Raw genomic sequence first — 21,443 nt, 5'->3', positions numbered from 1 at the left:
ATTTATTACTGGCACGCAAAACCTTAAATTAGAGTGAATAAACAAAGATTTGACACACTTCTTCTGAAAGGTTGCCAACCCCTGTTCTATATAATATAGACTCCTTTCTTTGAGCATCACATTGTTCCTTCTGTCTTACTGAATACCTTTTAAAAAAAACGTGTATAGCCTCTGTTCTTTTTCTGTTTACAAATTTAGTCCTGGGAGACTTCCAGATGCCCACTAGCCCAGTATCCAAGTTTTCTTTAGGCTAGGCAATACATCCCCATGATCCTAAAAGAGGAGATGTGCTGCTGTTTTTCTCTGCATTTCCACATGATGATTAATGCTATTGGATTATTTTTATTAAGGTAGGACTCTAGAGCCCCGATAAAGATCAGAGTCCCATTGTGCTAGGTGCAGTGCAAGAACATAGCGAAGATGTAATCCTGAAGAATTAAAACAAACAATTCAACGAGTGTACCAAACACTAGGAGAGTTGAAGGAAAGGAGAATGCAGAAAATGGTAGTAAGATCCCATGTTGGCACAGATGAACAGCATGCCCAATTTAACACCTCTGAATCATGTGAACATATATATAATTTTCCCTTTTATAAATATCTACTTTCTCCAGCTGTCATTCGACCTAGCTGTGAGTAGGGGGCCAATTTCTTTTAGGCATCATGGTACAAGCGGATGAGCTTATGGAGTACATACCCCTTTCAGCAATGTCCCTTTGAATGTTTAAAGTAGGTTCAGTGTTAGATGAACCCCGTTATTTATCTATAAATGAAGCCATGTATGTATTTTACAAGAAAGAAGTTTAAAACATGTAGCAGACCAATAGAGAAACGCTGCATTTAAACATTAAGAACACATACTTCATGAGTCGGAACTGAGGCTTAAATCTTGCTGCAAGGATGTAAAATTCTTACTCCTCGAGACTCTCTATAATATGTGAAAAGGAGCTGTAAAAGAGGACAACATTAATTGATTTGAAATATTTTGATCTCTCAACACCACACAATGGCTTGAATTCACATACAATTGAACACGTTGCAAGTGTCTACGCATGTCTTGGTAACAACACTGAAAAGAGGCTGTTTGGCTGAGCCAGAGAAATCTGTGGTTGGGACCAGATGCCACAAGCATTGCAGCTGTGCTAGTTATTCCTCTGGGGCTTCTATCGCCATCCTTCAATGCCCAAGAGTTCCTACTCCCAGGACAGTGGTGCTTCAGGAATCCCAGAACAGTGACCATTTTTGCAAGAGGTAATGTGTGAGGGAACATCCAAACAGCTGTCAAGCTGTTACTGCTGGGTAGCCATGCTAAACTACTTCAGGAAAAAGGGATGCAATATTCCTGCAAAGGTTTCCTCAGTGTTACTGTACCTCAAAGGTCTAGCTACTCAGTCTGGAAGAAAAATGACTTATTTTCCTTCTTTGCATTGTTCAGTCATCAACTTGCTAAACTTTCTCTGCCTTCTGGCAACCTTGATAAAAGAACTTTTTGAACTCTTAAAATTTAGTTGAAGGAACAAAAACTTTCCATCAGCTTCTAATGTGGCATAGGGGAAACCTGTGATTGAAGATACTTTCCATTTTCAGAACATAGTTTAATTATAATTTAATTTTCAGAAATCCTCACTCTAAATCTTCAAGGACACTACTTTCCATAATCAATTATACAACAGCCACTTTCCTGAAGATGGAATATTGAATGTACAAATTTCTTTGAAATGTGCTCCTAAAATGTTGTTTGCCAGATATTTCATTTAGATGATCAAAAGACTTTCCTGACTCTGTTTGAAGCTTGAAGATATATTTTTACCTATTGTATGTCCATTAAAGTTTTCACAGCTCTTTTAAAATCAGTTCTCTTAAGACTTCAGTGAATATTTTGGGGGGATTAATGCAGCCTAGGCATTTTAATAAATGGCATATTAAAAAGTATGAAACAGTCAAGCTGGAAGAAATGTTTTAACTTATCCACAGGGAACAAAGATTTCAAATGTGGCTACCTGGCAACAAAATTTAGTTGTCTCAATTTTGGGGCTGTATCTTATTTTGTCAAACAAATTAATATCTTGTTGCTTGATGTGATGTGTCTGCCCTTCACTTGGTTTTGTATGTTTCGGTTTTATCCTTGTTTTAATGTAAATAAAGATGCCACTGCCACCACCAGCACCTGGAGCCTGAGTAAGATCTGAGACATAAAAATACTAGGAAAAAATCAGATTTGAGATCCTGAATTGATCATGCAAAATAACACCAGTCCCATACTAGTGCCACTACCTGCTGTTGATGGGTGTGTATTGTGACTGTCCACGTTTTGTTCCGCTTCAAGTCTGTAGATAATAGAGAATTGTTATAATTTGTAATACAGTTGACTTTAGCAAACCCGAACAGAATCAGATCCCATTTTTCCAGGCCCTGTCCTGAAGAATTTGATATAACTTAAAACCAGACCTAGCAAGTGGGGTGCACCAGACTTTTATAAGGAACATGGGTGGATGTCTGAGGGGAAGCAGTAAGAAGAACATATGTTTACTCATGACTGTCATTTTGAGTTGAGTAGACCCAATCTCTCGCTTGCTGCTCAGCATAGACTTCTGATTAGGGCACAAGAGACAGCCCATTCAAACTGAGATGGGAAATAGTTTTTTCCCCTCACGTATTTCAGTCTAAATTGAGAGTTGAAGCATGTCCTCCAGAATGGTGGCTGAAGCATGAAGGGGCATGTGAATGTTTAGCATATCTGGCACATAAATACCTTGCCAGCTATAAAAGTGCCATGTGAATGCCTGTTTTCACTTTCAGGTGACATTGTAAATAAGAAGCAGGCAGCATTATGTCCCGTAAACATAAACAAACTTGTTTGTCTTAGTGATTGGCTGAACAAGAAGTAGGACTGAGTGGACTTGTAGGCTCTGAAGTTTTGTTTTTGAGTGAAGTTATGTAACAAAAAAAATCTACACATTTAATAAATTTCAGTTGGTGTTTTATTATTTAGCAGTGCGATTAGTCGTGATTAATTTTTTTAATCGCAGTTAATTTTTTTGAGTTAATCGCGTGAGTTAACTGCGATTAATCGACAATCCTAGTATTAATGTGTAGCTTGATTCACTAGTACAGAATAGTTTTAGTTTAAATGCTTATAGACAAATACCAATCAAATCAAAAATTTTTATGGAATAGTTGAGTTGAACATATAAATATTGTAAACCTCTTGGGAAAACAACAAACATCGTGATATAAGAAATGATATAATGAACAAGCAGAGGCTGCTGTATTAAAAGCATGCTTGGCTGGGCTATTTGATAAAGGAAATACTGTGCTTTATTTTGGAATTGACAATAGATATCAGAAATAAGTACCTGTCCAATATATTTTTTTGCTGCCTTTTGCTTGAACCTATATACAGAGCACAATGAATTATGTCAGTACATATGATTAGTAGTGAAGAATCCTTCTAGCAATCTCTAATAGATTTTCGTATGATTGTAATTAGGACATGTCGTCTTTGTAGATATAGTTCTGTTAGGTTCATAGATTTTAAGGCCAGCAGTTAATCTGATTTCTTGCACTGCACAGGCCATGGGAATTCCCTGAATTAATTCCCGGTTGAGGTCAATTGCTGTAGTTGAACTAGAGCTTCTCTTAGAAAAACATTCAATCTTGATTTAGAAATTTCCACTGTTGGAGTACCCACCACAATCCTTGCTAAATTTTTCCTGTGGTTAATTACCCTCGCTGTCAAAAATTTGCACCTAACAATAGAACTTCAGAGTTACGAACATCTCGGGAATGGAGGTTGTTCACAACTCTGAACAAAACGTTACGATTGTTCTTTCAAAGGTTTACCACTGAACATTGAGTTAATACTGCTTTGTAACTTTACTATGCAGAAGAATAATGCTGCTTTCCCTTTATTTTTTTTAGTAGTTTACATTTAACACAGTACTATACTGTATTTGTATTTATATATTTATTTTTGGCTCTGCTGCTGCCCGATTGTGTACTTCTGGTTCCAAATGAGGTGTGCAGTTAACTGGTCAGTTCATAACTCTGGTGTTCATAACTCTGAGGTTCTACTGTATCTCCAGTCTGAATTTGCCTAGGGTTTGTCTTTACTATGGGCTAAATTGGTGCTGCTGTGATCCATGCAGTGGGCATCGATTTAGCTGGTCTAATGAAGACACGGCAAGTCAATAGGGAAACTCTCTCCTGTCACATTCAGTAATCCACTTCAGCAAAAGGCGGAAGCTATCTCGATGGTGTCTCCCTTTGACATAGCATGGTGTTGACACTGCTGTTACATCAACTGAAGTTAAGTAACTTAACTAGCATAACTGAAATTGACTTCTAGGGTTAGTGTCGATAAGGCATTAGTTTCGACTTTCAGCCGCTAGATCTTGGTACAGTTTTTTCTCTGGTAGATTGAAGAGTCTGCTGTCAAATTTCTGTTCCCCATCTAAGTAGTGACAGACTGCAATCACATCAAGCCTTAATCTTCTCTTGGATAAACTAAATAGATTGAGCTCATGGAAGCATAGTTTATAATCATTCTCACGGCTTTTTTCTGAACCCTCTCCAAGTTATCAGTATCTTTCTTGAATTGTGGATATCAGTAATCCAGTAGTAATATTTCCAGTGCCAAATACAGCGTTAATATAACCTCTCTACTCCTGCTCAGTATGTCCTTTTTAAACATCCAAGGATCGCATTAGCCCTTCTGAACCGAAGCGTTAACTTGTGTGTTCTGTTCAGCTACTTATCCCCTATGACCCTTCCAGTCTCTTCCAGAGTCACTGCTTCCCAGAGTAGAGTCCTCCATCCTGTAAGTGTGGCCTGATTCTCTGTTTTTAGATGTAGAACTTTATTGAAATGCATATTGTTTGCTTGCACCCAGTTTACCAAGTGATCCAGGTTGTTCTATATCCATGACCTGTCCTTTTAATTATTTAGCCACCTTATGTCATCTGCAAACTTTATCAGTGATGATTTTGTTTTCTTCCACATTGTTGATTTTAAAAAATGAAGACATCGTGTGCTATGAAGTGCCAAAAATTTGATTAGAATACCGTGCCTATTGGGTTCTCCCTGTACCTATTAGAATACTGTAGCGCAGATCAATGAACAAGAGGTAGGGTCTTATAATAATCCTGTAAGTAGTGCAGATTTTTGGGGGGAGGGGAGGGATTTGAGTTTTTTTAAGTGTTTTCAGAAAAAAAAATTTTCTGCAAATCAAATATTTGTATCAAAAACCGTTCATGAAAACCAAAAATTTTCCAGTTTCAGTTTTTTGTTTTTTAAAAAAAAGAAGTTTTTCATGGGGAAATTTAGGAGAAAAAAAGTCCTTTTAAGTAAGTGTTTTCTTATAAATTTTCCCCCTGAATAGTTCTGCTGAAACCACTGACGGTTACTTGTGTGGCGTGTGCAGGATTTGTTCCAGTGTACAAAACAGACATGCATTTATTTGTTTTACTCTGACCCCAGTTGTTTGAAATCTATGCAATTACTCTCAGCAATAATGTTAAACACAAGGATAAGTCTTTGTCGGATTGTGGCCTAAATGACCAAATGACCACCAGACTTACATTATTTACAGCTAAATTTAATTGGATACAAATTACATTAAATAGAATGAAGTTTAAAAAATAAATATCAAGATTAAAGAAAACTTACATATGGACAATTTACAGTTTGTCACCTTTTGATTGCCTAAATGTCTTTTATGTCTTTGCTTAACTTTTATTTTTAGTGTATTTAAATGTTGTTTTGCTGTACAGTTGTTCAGAGGATTGAGAGTATTTGGAACTATCCCTTCTGACATAATCTTCTAAAGTTAATAATTTTGACCATCTAGAAGAAACTGTCTCTTCAGGGATACCACAAATAAACAAGAATATGATTTCCCTATGGCCCTGAGTAGATCCCACTTCAAGTTATGGGAACTATTGCTTCAGTGGGTTTGTGTTACCAGTATTTGATTAATTAGTGAAATCAAAGTCTAATTTTGGTTGTGCAAGTATGAAAGGCTCATTTATGTGAGCTGTCAAAAGAAATTAGGAATCTAGTAACTAATGTAAAATACAACAGAAGACTTTTTTCGTATTGGTGCTTTTATGTGGCTAAATGGTATGTGTCAAAAGCAGACTAGTTCAGTGGTTCGCCGCTGCTTGTTCAGGGAAAGCCCCTGGTGGGCTGGGCCGGTTTGTTTACCTGCCACGTTTGCGGGTTTGACCGATCGCAGCTCCCGGCCAATGGGGACTGCAGGAGGCGGTGTGGGCCAAGGGATGTGCTGGTCGCCCTTTCTGCAGCCCCTATTGGTCTGGAGCGGTGAACCGCAGCCGGTGGGAGCCGCGATTGGCCGAACCTGCAGACACGGCAGGTAAACAAACCGGCCTGGCCCACCAGTGGCTTTTCCTGAACAAGCAGTGGCCCTAGTTTCAGAACCACTGGGCTAGTCCATGGTATTTGGTTCAGTAAAAAGTATATTGCCAACAGCTTAAACAGGCTATATCTGTGCTGAAACTAGTTCAAACATCTTTCCTCCTATTCATAAGGTCCATGGATCCATGACACTGGGCACAGTGGAGTCGCATCTTATGTGGGAGCGAAGTTCTAAAGTCAGCACGTAAGGCGAAAATCGCGTATAGTCAAAATTACCCTTGAAAATCCCTTAAATCACCCATAAAGTACAGTATACTGTACATGGTTTTGTGTATACTACCCTGTACAGTTATATATATAATGTATACAGTAATGTACAGTATATAATAAAGGGTACATATGCAAAATATAGTTTTACAGTACTGTATTTTTAATTACAGGGGGTAATTACAGAGGGTTATTACAGGAGGTTGTCAGGGCTTGATGTTGATCCAGGAAACAGAGGTGATGGAGAGCAAGTCGTAGACGAAGTGGTTGGCTCTGGTTCAGCTTGAGAAGATGATTGCGTAGGCTCATCTGCTGCTTGCTGTTTTTCCTTGAAAAACATGATAATCGGCAACTGTCACTGTTGTCTCTTGAGCTGCTCAAGCATTTCTTGATATGGTCTCAAATCATCCGTAATACGACGTGTGATTTTGAGGCTTTGTTCCATAGAGGGATTGTATTCAGAAATTAAATCATTCAAGTGTTTCGCTGCTTGGAACACTTCAGCAAATGTATGAAGATTTCAACTTACTGGCTCTTCCTGTTCGTCATCATCATCTTCGTCTTCTTTAGACGATTTTATCAGTTCCACTAACTCTTTGTTAGTCAGTGTTTCTCTATGGCTCTCAATTCATTCTGCAATTTCTTCCTCAAGGATGTCGATGGAGCCATCACCACCCACTTGCCTGGCCACCTGAACAATGCGTTTCACTTCTTTGTCAATGGTCGGGAAACCCTTAAAATCATTCACACATTCTTTCCATAGGTTTCGCCAACATGCATTGACTGTTTCAGGCTTGATTGCATCCATTGCCTGTTCAATATAAGTGATGCAACTGGCAATGTTGAAGGACTTCCAACAGCCAATCACATTAAGATTGGAATCAGCATCCATAGTGCTACGTGTCCATGAGAACATAAGCCTTGTGTAAATGGCCTTGAAACAGCGAATCACGCATTGGTCAAGAGGATGGAGTTGGTATGCAGGGGGAGAAAGATGACTTCAACATCCTTATGTGCAAACCGGAGTGCCGCAGGGTGGCCAGGGGCGTTGTCTATAATCAGCAACACTTTAAAGTCAAGTCCTTTCTCTTCAAGGTATTGCTTGACCTCTGGAATGAAACACTTGCGGAACCAGTCCAGAAATAATGCTGCCATCACCCAAGACTTTTTATTTGATTGCCAGAACACAGGCAGATTTTTGTTCTTGCCTTTTAGGGCAGGGGATTTGCAGCCCTATAGAGCAAGTCTGGCTTTATTAAATGCCCAGCCGAATTGTCACAAAACAACACAGTCACATGGTCTTTAGCTGCTTTGAATCCAGGGGCTTGTCTTTCTGATTTCGAAATGTAAGTGCAATTGGACATTGTTTTCCAGAAGAGCCCAGTCTCGTCAACATTAACAACTTGTTCCGGAAGATAGCCCTTTTCTGCTATGATTTTCTTTAATTGTTTGGAGTAGGCTTTTGCTGCCTCTTCATTGGCAGATGCAGCTTCACCAGTAGTCTGCACGTTTTTGAGGTTGAAGTTATTCTTCCTAAAACCGTTAAGCCGACCATGGCTGGCTTTGAATTCTTTCTCATCAGAAGGCTGTCCCTCTTCGGCAGGAGGTTTGAACTGCCCGTGGAGGCTAACAGCCTTTTCTCGCAGTGTGTTGCCATTGATAGGCACACGTTTACGATTCATGTTTTCGAGCCATAAGTTTAATGCCTTTTCAATCTTCACTAAAGTCTTATCATGCACCTGGCTCGTCACCTAAGCAGTTATCGGATCACTTGATGCCACGGCCTGACAAATTTCTCTCTTGAATCTTGATGGCATGGATACTAGATTTGTTGTGGCCATATTTACGCACCACATTGGAGACCTATGTTCCATCTCTCAATAAGTCCAACACAGCCAATTTTTCCTCCAGCATTGGAACAGATCGTTGTTTCTTCGGTTGAGCACCAGATGAAGTAGTTGGCTTATGTTTAGGGGCCTTGTTGTAAGAAAAGTATGTATTTTTAAATACTAGAATCACACTCAGCGCGGCGAGATGCTCGCACTATGAGAGGCACCCGGGAACTGAGACCAACTGAGGGAACAGCAGATTCACGTCTCTCATCTCACTCTCACTCTGCAGCATATGCTCATAGGATGGAATTGTCCGCACTATTTACAAGTATCTTCTTGTTGTTCTTTTTTTTGCCGAGTGCGTATAGTTGAATTTGCGTAAGTTAAATGCGCGTATGATGCGACTCTCCTGTACTCTGCTCTATGCAGCCTTGGAGATAGATCCTACCTGTCAATTAGAGACAGGGGAGGTGAGGCTCCATGTCTAACAAAAGGCCAGCTTTCATCTTCCTCTCCAGCTGGAGGCAGACAGAACAGCTTCTCTCTGCTGCAGAGCAAATTTGAGAAGCCTTAAAATGTGCAGGCTGTCAGAGTCTGCCTTCATTGGCAGAGAGGATTCCCTTTCTCCTCAGTTTTGGGACTGTCTGTACGCTGCTCATCCTCCATGTGGAGCGCTGTGTGGCAGAGACTGCTAAGGCTGCATCTGCACTATGAGCTAGGGGTGTGATTCCCAGCTTGCATAGACATACTCATGCTAGCTCTCATGTGAGCTAGAATGCTAAAAATAAGCTGCAGTGGTGCACGCTAATGGCCCTGAGTACATACCCACGAGATTTGGGTGGGTTTGTACTCGGCGTGGCTAGCGCAATGCTACGGCTGCCCATGCTACTGCAGCTACTAGTATTTTTAGGATGCTAGCTCAGATGAGAGCCAGCGCGAGTGTGTTTACATGAGCTGAGAATCACACCCCTAGCTTATAGTGTTGATGTCGCCTAAGAGAGGGAAAGGCAGTGTTCAGGCATGGAGAGGGTTTCCAGCAGCCTCACTCCCCAAGCAGGAGAGCTTCCAGGGAGCATTGGCAGTACCTCAGCAGCAGAATTCCCCAGGCTTGGCACATGCTATGGTAGCAGCCCCAGGAGTAGGAAGTGATGGCTCCCTACTCACCCCCACTCCCTCATACATACTGAGTGAGTGTAGGTTGAAGCACAATATCAAAGGGCCAGAGAAACTTCCCACTTTGCCAATGGAGCCTTGGCTCACAGCCGTGACTGTTGACTGTGAAGCACCTGCCCAGCCCCTCTCCTGTACTTCTGCAGTGGCAGGGAGCTACCGGCAGGGATCCTGAGACTGACCAAGGAGGAGAGTCTGATAACAGGCCATTGGGCCCATCCCCTCCTTCTGCTGTACAGCAAGCCCCATTTCGGCACTGCAGTGATTCAGGGCTGCGCCCTACCAGCTCTGTTTCCCAGTGCAGCAAACAAGCCAAGGACTCAGCGTTGAATGTTCAGGTTTGGAGCCTGGTTCCCTTGGGGTGGAGTTGACCTATCTCTAGGCTAGGTCCAGGAATTTCTCTTAAAGCGAGGGACACAGGGGAGCCCCCTTCTGGAGCCATTCCAGCACAAACCTCCAGTCAGAACCTCCACTTTTTCAGGGCCAGAAACCTGATTAAAATAATAACCAACCACATGGTTCTCTCCCCCAGTCCTCCTGGACTGTCATTCTGAAATTCCTCTCTCCTGAGTAGGAGGATCAAAGAGAGGCATAAGAAAAGAAGTCTTTCAAATTTTCAGACCCCTCTAGTTGTCCCAACATAAGGAAAGAATAAAAGCTCTCAGCCCTCTTCATTTCTTGAAGAGTCTGATTCAAGTGATTCCCCTAGGAAGTGCTCTAAAAGTCAGAGTGAAATCTGTTTCCCTCAAGCCGCATAAATTTGCAGAGTGCAGCCAGGCAGATATCCACAGCACCTCGTTCCTCTGCTCATCTTTGTGGCATGCAGCATGGGGGATAATCTGTTAGCACCTATGTCCCCTCGTCACCTTCATGGAGTGCAGCATGTGAAATCAATGCTGGAAAGACCAGGCCACAGACAAATGTTGTTGCCTCTTGACATGCACACACAATCCCACAAAAGAAATTCTCCCTGCTTAGAGGAGGAAGATCGACACTCTAAGTCAGAGCTTAAGACTCGGATAATAAAATATCTTTAAAAAGAGAGAAAAAAACAGAAAATAGATTTTAAGACAAAAGAGTACTAACTATTCTGAGTTATAAGGTATGCAGATGCCTTAGAGAGGCTGTAGTTATACTCCTCTTAAACCCTGTGAGTGTGTAATAGCATGATAAGGATTTTTCTGCCACACCTAAAAGACTGAAATTATTGGGGCTGTCCTCCTCAGGGTCACCATATCATAACAATTGGGCTGTCATTCCCACTTCCCCCTAATCCACCCTCATCGCCCTGGTTACTTTCAGATGCAACGCTAGTGTGGATAAACGGTATTGTGAGGATGGTCTCTTTTAGCCTGTAAATAAATTTCTGTAGTCTAAGGAAGAGTTAGGGTATGCAGACTCCTCATCTCATTCTAGATCTATGAATTAGAGCAACTGAACCTGTCCCTCCCCTTCAGACAAAACAAGGCCACAGAGCATCTCTTGACATTAGTTATCTCAACAGATCCATGAAGAAATCAGAGTTCATGATGGAGATCTTATAATCCACACTAGCTGCCGTGAACAAAGGGACTGTAGGACGTCAGTAGATTTGAAGGACACTTATCTTCATATCCTGGTTTGACAGTCTCATAGATGTGTCCTAAGCTGTGTTTTGAGAGCACAGTGTTACCAGTACAAGTTCTTTCTCTTTGATTTATCAATAGCACTGCAAGAGTTTATGAAAATGCTGGTAGTGTTAGTAGCAGCTCAGGAAGGAGTCTGTTAACCCTGTTTTGGTGACTTCCTTATCCAAGCCTCGGCCAGAGTCAGTATCATCAGAGCAATAAGTGTGCTGCTGAGCCACCGTTTTGTGACAGCTGTTTAAAAGTCTCAATGTATTTCCAGTGTCATGTCCTCTACAGAACACCTTATTGCAAGAAAGTCAGGAGAAGCTAAGAAAGCTTATCAAAACAGTCAGCCTGTTCAGGTACTTCTGTCTTTTCTGTGTTCAGTGGTCTCCCATGTAGATATTCTTACGCCTTGTCTACACTACACAGTTTTGTCAGCACAAGGCAAGAGCTCAGAGCAATCCAATATGATCTCAAGGCTTTGCTTCTGTATCTGGACTTGCCTCCTACTTATCATGACTGACAACACTTCAGCCATGTCATACATCAGCAGAAAAGGGGAACATGGTTTACAGTTTTTCAAAGAGAAGCAGACCTCCTGATGACTTGGGCAAAGGAGACACTATAGACAAGTTGCTCCCTTCGCATCCAAGGGAAAACTGAATGTTGTGGCTAACTGGCTCAGCAGGCGAAAATTAGATCATTCAGAATGGAAACTACACCCAGAGGGGTTTCATTGCCTGGTAAAAGATAGATCTGTTTGCCTTCTACCTGAATTACAAAGTATCAGTCTCCTCCTCTTACTGGTGGAATCATAGAGTCAAGACGACAAAGCCTGTTGCAGAGATGGCCAGAAGAGACTTCTGTATGCCTCCCTTCCCTTTTCTTTACACAGCAGAATGCTACAAAAGATCAGGAGAGAAGCAGCACTGGTAGTTATGGTAGCCCAGTTCTGGTCAAGAGTCCTTGGTTCTCTGACCATCTTGGCTTGGTCCAAAGACCTCCCATCAGCTGTCTGTCCAGAAGGGATATGATGATATAAGGGCCAATTATGCATCAGAATCCAGACAATCTAAGCCTAACTGCCTGGCTTAATAGAGGTAATAAATAGAGCCTCTTAAGCCAAGTTTATTCAGAGAGGTAATATCCACGATTTTAGTTACCAGAAATGAATCTACTAACTCAGTATATTCAGGGGCCTGGAGGTCAACCCCCCACATCTGCTTCAGTACCACAGTGTCTCAAATTTCTTTAAGATAGACTCAGGCTATGCCTGACTTTGCTTTTTTTAAAGGAGAGCAGCATCTCTTCTACATCCTCTTGTAATGCAATAAGTTATATTATGTGATCTTACCTAGTTCTAATTGCCATTACAGGCCCTCCGTTTGAAATACTTGTGAAGGTGCCTCATTACTTTCTAATCATTAAAGTAGTGTTTTTGATAGCAGTCTTGTCTGTTCTCAGGGTGTCTGAGTTGTGAGCTCTTTTCCTGGAATTGCATTATTGCATGTTTCATAAGGCCAAAGTGGTAGTCAGAACTGATCAGTCTTCATACTAAAAGATCTAACTGCAGGCTCCATAAAGCACAGGAGATTGTTCTTCCATGCTCCTGTCCAGCTTCATTTTGCTGCAAAGAGAAATTGTGGCATACGTTGGAGTCTGCTGAGCTCTCCAAGTATATATTTATCACACAGCTCCGGTCAGAAAGACACGTGCTTTTTGCTTTATTATCCAGTGTCAAAGGGAAAGAAGGCTTCAAAATCCTCTGCTTCCAGTTGTCCAAATTATTTTCATCTCAGAAGCGCACAAGTCAAAAAAAGTGTAACTCAGTCTTCCAGAATCAGAGCTCACTCTGTTTGAAATGTGGCAGCTTCATGGGCAGACAGATCATACACAAAAGAAAATCAGTAAAGCAGCTACCTGGTCATCTTTTCGTACCACCTTCAAATTCTGCAAGCTGGACATCAAGTATCTGGTGCTGACTTTAGTAGATGGGTGCTCCTTGCTATAGTATCCTAGTAACTATTAATAAAGGGTTATGCTCTTTCATATTTGTAAATAACTCTAAATAGTTCTTACCTCAAATAGATGCTGGTATAAAAATTTGGATGTCATGGATCTGGGGACCTCATTATGAATAAAAATAAGAAAATTTATCCAGGGTTCACCTGGAAATTTCCTTTCTTGGAGTAATGCGGTCCACAGATACAAGCCACCTGAATGGGCTTGTCAGTTGGGGAAAAGATATTGAATTCTTAATTGGCACTCAGAGTTTTTTGTTAGATGAATACCTTGCTCTACAGGAGGATTGTTCTGTTTAATCTTACTTCTAAAGTTTCCTTACTGATAGAGTGCTTAGTGTTTCCCAGGAAATGTCTCAAGTGGTGGTTGGAGCCGCACCTTGTCTGCTTCTGTTTGACAGGTTTGGTTTGCCTCCAGGGCTGAATAGAGTAGAGTACTTGGTGTCATGGATCTGTGGACCCAATTTTTTTCAAGAAAGGAAAATTTCAGATAAAAGATGGATAAATTATCCTATTTTATCTTAGTCTGTGTCTTGCTACTACTGTTTTAACAAGGCCTCACATCAATAGTTAATTGTAATCATTAGGAAGGCACCTTAGTGTGTGGTTAACTTTAACCATGTGCTTAAGTGTTGTCCTGAATAGGAAAGATTTCCTGAATTGGAGTCCTGAAGTCTACATACACTTTCTCTTCTTTCTTTCTTTCCCAGCAAAAACACTTTAAAACTGGACATTTTGTAGATGTTAGTGTGTTTGTTTTTTTAATGTACATATGTATAGTAGCCACATTTTCATTATGGGTTTGACTTATTCAGTGAACTGTATCAGAAAAATTCTGCAGTGAGAACATTTCAGTGACGTTGCATCATGTCTCAGTCTTACGACCCAAGGTATTGTTAATGATGCCATCAGAAATTCAGTTTAAGGTGTCTATATTTGGAGTGGTAAACTTTTGTCCTCTCAAATATTGCCTTTAGTCAACGCAGCAAACCAAATCCTTCTGTTGTACCTCTCCTATGTCTCCCAAAACAGCTGGTGTACTTTTGACTAGTAGTATTTACGCAACAGTGCAGCTTGAAACTTACCAGCTTCATGGAATACTAATTAATGCATTTTAGTACTGTTGTGACAGAGAACAGGAACAGAAGCATGATTGTGCACTCATCTATCGGGGAAGGGAAGTGAAGAGGACTGAAGGGAAGAGACACCAGGTTTCAGGGGGTGAAAATAAGATTTTATTTCATTCATAATATTGTCAACTTGATTAAAATTCAGTACTTGCACACTTAAGGAGATAGAGCAGCAAATTCTGTTGCATTCACTTTATGCAGATGTTTAATAACTGAACATGAAAATTTTAGTGCATTTACAGTGTAAATAATAAACGCTTAAATCTATCTGCTACAGAACAGATACAAGTAAGTGGAACAAAGCCAGTCCAAGGTCTCACAAATACAGGAATATTGGTAGTAAACTCCAGGGCAACATTATCCATATAGACCCATATCTTTGCATTTCTTGCTTTGCTTCATATAAATAATGGTCCTAGAAGTTGGAGTCAAAAACCCCAAATCCTGTCCCTTTTACTATTAAAAGAAATACATCTGATCCAATGTAAAAGACAAGATGTTCCATATAATATTGGAAGTACAGTTGGTCCGTCATGGAGATAATATACAGTCATGGATTTTTTTCTCTTCCCTTTTTATAGTAGTAATTAATGCAATACCGGATGCCATGTGATATATAGGATGGTATTCACCCTGTCAGATATGAATATTCCCCATAACATGCTAATCTTTCAGCCTTGAATAACTATCTCCTTCTGTAATTGATCATTTTCCATTGCAAGAGAAGGTAATTGTCCTGGGCTTACATGTAACAAATTATTTAAATGTAATTTATAATATGTTTTAAACATCAGTCCAGGGTGCGGCTGTATAGTATTTCAATTACAATCTCCTTCAGTTTACCACTAGGAGAGAACTTCCCATTCCCATAATCCTATGTTTGATGTTTATACTGCATCCTATGCCTCCTTTCCACTATACATGTGCTACCTCCACGCTGCTTGAATTCAAGTAGCGTTAATCTCAGAGCAGCTTAAAAGAGCACAAAAATGTGTTGCTACTTATCATTGCCATTTAAATGTTATGCTTTTAAATTTCAACTTTAATTAAAGATACAGTTCTGACTTTGTTGCACCCACGTGTTTCATTTTATCTTAATTAGATTGTAAACTGTTTGGGCAGGGATCATCTTTTACTCTGTTTGCACAGTGCTGACCAGGATGGGGCCTTGCTTCTGACTGGGTCTCTATGCGCTACCAGAATGCAAGTAATACAAATGATAATTGAACTTAATATCAATCAGGCGTCTTTATAACTCCACCCATCACACGAAGGGTTTCCTGCTCTGCAAGTTGTATTCCATTCAACACACAGAGATCCTAACTACAGAAAAAACAAAACAAAAACCTCTCTTTATGGAAGGCAGAATGTTAAGGCTCCAGAACTGTATGCTCTTTCAAGTATCTTCATGCACAGCAGTTACAGCGAGTTGAGGATAGGTTGGAGTAGTTGATGAGATGAGAAGTAAAGGGAAGTTAGTAGTACAGTAAATTCCATGTGAGGATCTGGTTGATGGATTACTGATCATAGGCAGCATTAGAGATGAGTTTTCACTTCCTTTCAAAAGAAGGGATGGAGAAACTAGATTATTGGGAGGTGAGTAGACTGTTCCATATAGCTGGTTGGCAGTGAAGAATTGACCTCTGACAACGGAGAGCAGCTGTGGCCAGAAATGGAAGAGGAAAAGGGGAAGAGCATGTGTAGGATTGAAGGAGAAACGAGATGGGGATGGATTGGGATCATGGCAGTGACTGTAATTGAGTAGTTCCTTTCAGGACTGGAACAGCATGACTGTCAACACGTGTGGGTTGAGTAGTATACTGCAGTGTTTGGAACAGACTGGATTTTGAGATGAGCAATTTAAGAAAGTCAGAAAGGAGGGAACAGCAATAATCTAAGCATGCAAATGAATAAGTGATTCAGCAAACTGTCAGTGTGGATGCAGATGAGGGCTGTATTGAGAAAGTGATAGCTGACATTCAGAAATAGATTTTCTGAATGCAACAATGTTAGGGGAAAGGAGGGCTCTGAGTTTAGGATGAGTCCATGATTAGACTTGGGAAAAGAGGGGAAGTTCAGAGTCTTGAGAGGAGATTGATGAACTGGTCATGCAGTAGGGAACACTATAGCTAAACAGAAAGATGTCCCTTTTGGTGACAACTGAGGAAAATTAAGCTGAACAGGGATTGATATGTTCAGTTCAGGTGGACATGGATTCAGGGGTGGGGAGTCATTTAATGTTTTAAAAGAGACAGTTGGGTATCGCCACATTCATAATCATAGTTGATAATTATTGGTTCTTATTTTCTTAATGGAGTATAGCTTCTACTTGGGTGAATCATATAACAATATAAATTCATTGTCTGAAATAGAATTGATGAATGATAGTTACATAATATACAACAGATGGAGGAAGGCGTGATATTGAACATCACTCTGTGATATCGATGTCAACACTATTTAATAACACAGTAAATATGCCTTTGATTGATTACATTTGTTCTCTTTGTATTTTGAACATTAGGTTTATCCTGAATTGCAAATTACCAATGTTGTGGAAGCCAACCAGCCTGTGACAATCCAAAACTGGTGCAAGAGGGGACGGAAGCAGTGCAAGAGTCACCCTCACATTGTGGTTCCCTACAGGTGCTTGGGTGAGTTGTGTAGATTTTTAAATCTGCATTTCTGTTTTCTCTCCATATGTATCTTTTCATTTAAAACTCTCTCCTCGGGAAGCGGGGATGACTATGTAATATTCTTACATCTTCATATTTCTCCTGGCAAGTATTGTCCATTTCAACAATCCTTTAGACCAGGAGTTCTCAACCTTTTTCTTACTGAGGCTCCCTTCAACGTGCTTTAAAATCTCCAGGGTCCAGTGGGACTTGGGGCTCTGTCCTGGGAGGGAGGACATGGCAGCATTGGGCATAGGCATAGCTTGACTTCTATTCCCGCGTGACTCCCTGCTCCAGCCCTGGGCTGCTCCCGGCTTCATGTGGTGTCCAGCTTCAGCTCCATGCTGCTCCCGGCTTGGGTGGGGCGAGGCACCAGCTTTATCCCTTCTGGGGGGCACCAGGGCACTAGGTTGAAACCGCGGGGCCCTGTTAATCCCCTGAAAAGGCTCAGCGTTCGCAGCCCCCCAGTTGAGAAACACTTCTTTAAACAGTTAGGTTATATGGGGCTGTAGATAGATAGATACACGCACTTACTTTGAGATATGTCTCTCCTTAGAAATGTTTCCATCTTCTGGTTAGATATACAGGAAAAATTATACAAGTACATCTATATAGGTATAGCTTTTTTTCTTTAGTGCTAGATTTTGAACCATTGAAGATGATGAGAATGTTTTATCTTTGGGAGCAAGAGAAAGGTCATGTGTGCTTAGACTTTAAGATTCTCGAGTTCTGTGTTCCTTTACCCATCAGTAAATCAGAGCTCCAGCATTTCCATGAGATTCTTTTCCCGGCAGCAGCCTTCTGTTCCTTTCTGTGACCTTCCTGTTTGAAGGAGTACATTGGCTGGAAGAGGTGCTGAGATAAGTGATCACTTTTAATAAGTTGTTTTACAAAAGAGGGATAGGGAGAACCAAATCCATGCTGATTCTTGAGGCATCCAGCTCTAATTTTTCAGAAATTCCTCAAATCTCCTGCTACAAAATAAAAGGGGTTTGAAATAATATCAGGGAACTGTCATTGTAAGGACCACGGTAAGTTGGGTTGAGTGTCTTTTAAGTTACATCCAACTTCCAGTTGGAGTTTGCCTTTGTATAAAGATGGTGCAGCTAAAAACTAGAGTGTGAACCTTAATCTTCTCCAAAGAAACTATGAACAACTGAAGTTTGACCAATTATTCAGTGATGGGAATGATGGCAGAAGGACTGTAGTCCTACAATCCTTTATTTTTTGTGTCAGGAGGTAGAAGAGGAACAGTAGGTGGAGCTTCACCATTTCTTTCCTGATGTCCAGGTAGTGACCCTACTGATCAATGTCAAAATAAGAACTTCGGCATCATAGTATGTAACTGTTCACTCATTCCTTGTCTGGAAACCTACTCTTCCTATGTAGTGCCGATTTGGAGGAGGGCATGGGCAGGTTTTGTTCTGGTTGACCAGGATTTAGCTGAAGAAATTATTTTACACTTATACTGCAGTATCTCTTTTCAGACCAAAGGAGCATAGAATAATTTAACTATAACCCCTACCACAAATAACAATGGCTCTGATTAAGGAGCATGGAGCCAGGAGCCAGAAAAGTTTGTGAAACAATAGGCAGGGGTCATGCAAAATGATGGTATATAAATTAGCTGGTACTCCTCAAGAAAGAGATATTGGAGTTATTGTGGATAGTTTATTGAAAAACATCTGCTTAATGTGCAGCAGCAGTCAAAAAGGCTAACAATGTTAGGAACCACTAGGGGAGGCATAGATAATGAGACAGAAAATTTCATAATACCATTACTTACATGCAGGATACCCCAACACCTTGAATATTGTGTGTTGTTCTGTTCTTCCCATCTCAAAAAAAAATAAATTAGGATTGGAAAAGGTACAGAGAAGGGCAATAAAAATGATTAGGGGTTTCAACAGTTTTCATCGGAGGAAAGATTAAAAAGAATGGGACTGTTTAGCTTAGAAGAGAGACAACTAAGAATGTGATAGAGGTCTATAAAATCAAGAATGGGGTGGAAAAAGTGAAAAAGGAAGTGTTATTTACCCCTTCACATAACACAAGAACCAGGGGTCATCCAATCAAATTATTAGACAGCAGATTTAAAAGAAACACAATGCACAGTCAAGATGTGGAACTAGTTGCCAGAGGATGTTTTGAAGGCCAAAAGTATAACTGGGCTCAAAAAAGAATTAGAAAAGTTCATAGAGGATAGACCCATCAATGGTTATTAGCCAAGATCGTCAAGGATTCAGCACCATGCTTGGAGTGTCCCCAAACTTCTGATTTCCAGAAGTTGGGATTGGATGATGGGGTGCATCACTCGATAATTCCCCTGTTCTGTTCATTTCCTCTGAAGCATCTGGCCCTAGCCACTGTCGGAAGACAGGATCCTGTGCTGGATGGACCATTGATCTGACACAGTATGGACTCCCTTATGTTTTTATATTTTTCTATGTGTTTGAACAGTGCCTTCCACAATGGGCCCCAGATCTATCTCAGGGCTTCTGAATGCTATTGTTATAATAAATAAATGTTGGGTGATATAGGAAGCCTCTTGGCTTTAGTCCCGCCTTTTGGATCCTGGTTTTTTCCCTCCATGGTTTCTGTTTTTCAAAGGTGAAACACATAAATTAAGGCTGTTGAATTCTAATTAAGAATACGTTCAGTTCTTCTTCGAGTGCTTGCTCATGTCCATTCCATTGTGCATATGTATGTGCTCTCCACATGCACCAATGCTAAAAGTTTTTCCCTCAGTGGTATCCATAAGGGACAAGTTCTGGTGCCCTCTGGAGTGGCGTGCGTATATGCCGGTATAAGGGGCGCTGCTGGCACCCCCTCCCTTGGTTCCTTCTTACTGCCAGTGACTGTGCTGGTACATCTCCTTGCCTTGGCAAGCTTTCCTTCTTCGAGTGTTTATTCATGTCCATTCAAAGTAGGTGTGCATGCGCCGCGTGCATGCCAGCTGGAAGATTTTCCTCTAGCAGCGTCCGTAGGGTCGGCCCTGGCACCCGCTATGGCACCCTATAAAGGGGCCCACCGACCCTCTACTCCCTCAGTTCCTTCTTACCGCCGGTGATGGTTAGCTGGAACTTCTCTTGCGCATAGCAAGTTAGCAATGTCCTATCCTTGTGTATAGTCCGTGTATATAGTTGGGTTATAGTTAGTTTACTTAGATCATTGTATGTAGTTCTTCATAGTTGGGGGGTTCTGTAGAACTGATAAATGAAATTGTTTTTAATTGTTCACTTTATTAATGTAACTTCTGTTCACCATTCACTACACTTGCCTCCACTGTAACTTCTGTTCCATATTGTAATTCAAACCCCATTTTAAAACACTCACTCCATTTTGTAAAAGCTTCCTCCAGCCTTCATTTTTGCAAACTCTGCTGTAATCGTATTAGTTTAGTTTAGATGTGTGAATGAGGTATGTATGAATGACGGAATCAACCTCCAGCCCCAGCCTGTCCTGATGAGATAAAGTTCAAATACCAACGGCTGAAGACCTAGACAACAGCCCTAAACAAAGTAAGAAGCATCCACCCTAAAAAGAAAAGGACAACAGAACAACAGAAGGAAGATCAAAGCCAGGTTCAAGGCTGAAAGTCACGCCTGCAATTGATGGGTGATCAATCTAAACCCAGAGGCAGCGTGACACAGCAAGACCTATAGACTTTGAATCCAAACTAAAAGCCTATAAAAAAGAAGGGTGAGATGAGAGACTCTGGGTAACATTCTGCTGCCAACATGGAAGGACATCAGTGCCTGCCCAACAGAGATCCAGCTTGTTCTTGTGCCTGGCTTTCCTGGCCAGTTAGCCACCACAAGCTACGAACCCAAGCTACAAAATCAAGCTATGAACTTAAGCTATCTTCAGGACTGGTAACTATGCAGCAGTTGCAGAACATCTGATGGATGTGTATGTGTGTGTGTGAATGTGTGTGTGTGTATAGGTATTAGGTATAATGTGTGTGTATAAGAATTAAGATATTAGTTACTAGTCATAAATCAAATTGTTATCATAATAAATGTGGCATCTTTGTCTTGTCCCTTTTAATAAGATCCTGCTGGTTTTTACTGGTCTAATATAATTGGTACAACAGTTCCCCCCCAAGTTTTCGTCACCCGCTGGGGCATGCCCAGGTCCCCTGAGTTTAAACTCTGCAAGGACTGCGGGAAATTCGTGCCCAAGAGTGACCCGCACTCTGCTTGTTTGAGGTGCCTCGGAGAGAGCCACCAAAAGGACCGGTGCTCTATCTGCAGAGGCTTCCGCCCGAGAACTCTCAAAGACAGAGCTCAAAGACTTAGTCGTCCTGATGGAGGCTGCCCTGCGGCCACTCTCGGACCTGGAACCGGCCGAGGCGGTGCCC

The 21,443-nt window shown here is 41.1% G+C and overlaps 1 protein-coding gene across 5 annotated transcripts in view; it reads left to right on the top strand.

Annotated features, from left to right (window-relative positions):
- APP (amyloid beta precursor protein) overlaps positions 1-21,443 on the top strand; it is a 353,581-nt gene that overhangs the window by 126,334 nt on the left and 205,804 nt on the right. For all 5 annotated transcript variants that reach the window (XM_050958058.1, XM_050958047.1, XM_050958026.1 and 2 more), the window contains exon 3: positions 16,930-17,059. In XM_050958058.1, coding sequence (XP_050814015.1) covers positions 16,930-17,059 — 130 coding nt within the window. The remainder of the gene's footprint in view (positions 1-16,929; positions 17,060-21,443) is intronic.

This window comes from Gopherus flavomarginatus, chromosome 1 (genome assembly GCF_025201925.1).
Source record: "Gopherus flavomarginatus isolate rGopFla2 chromosome 1, rGopFla2.mat.asm, whole genome shotgun sequence".
In the NCBI taxonomy this organism is placed as follows: Eukaryota; Metazoa; Chordata; order Testudines; family Testudinidae; genus Gopherus; species Gopherus flavomarginatus.
Note: the sequence above shows the minus strand (reverse complement) of the source record. Positions and strands in the feature narration are given on the sequence as shown.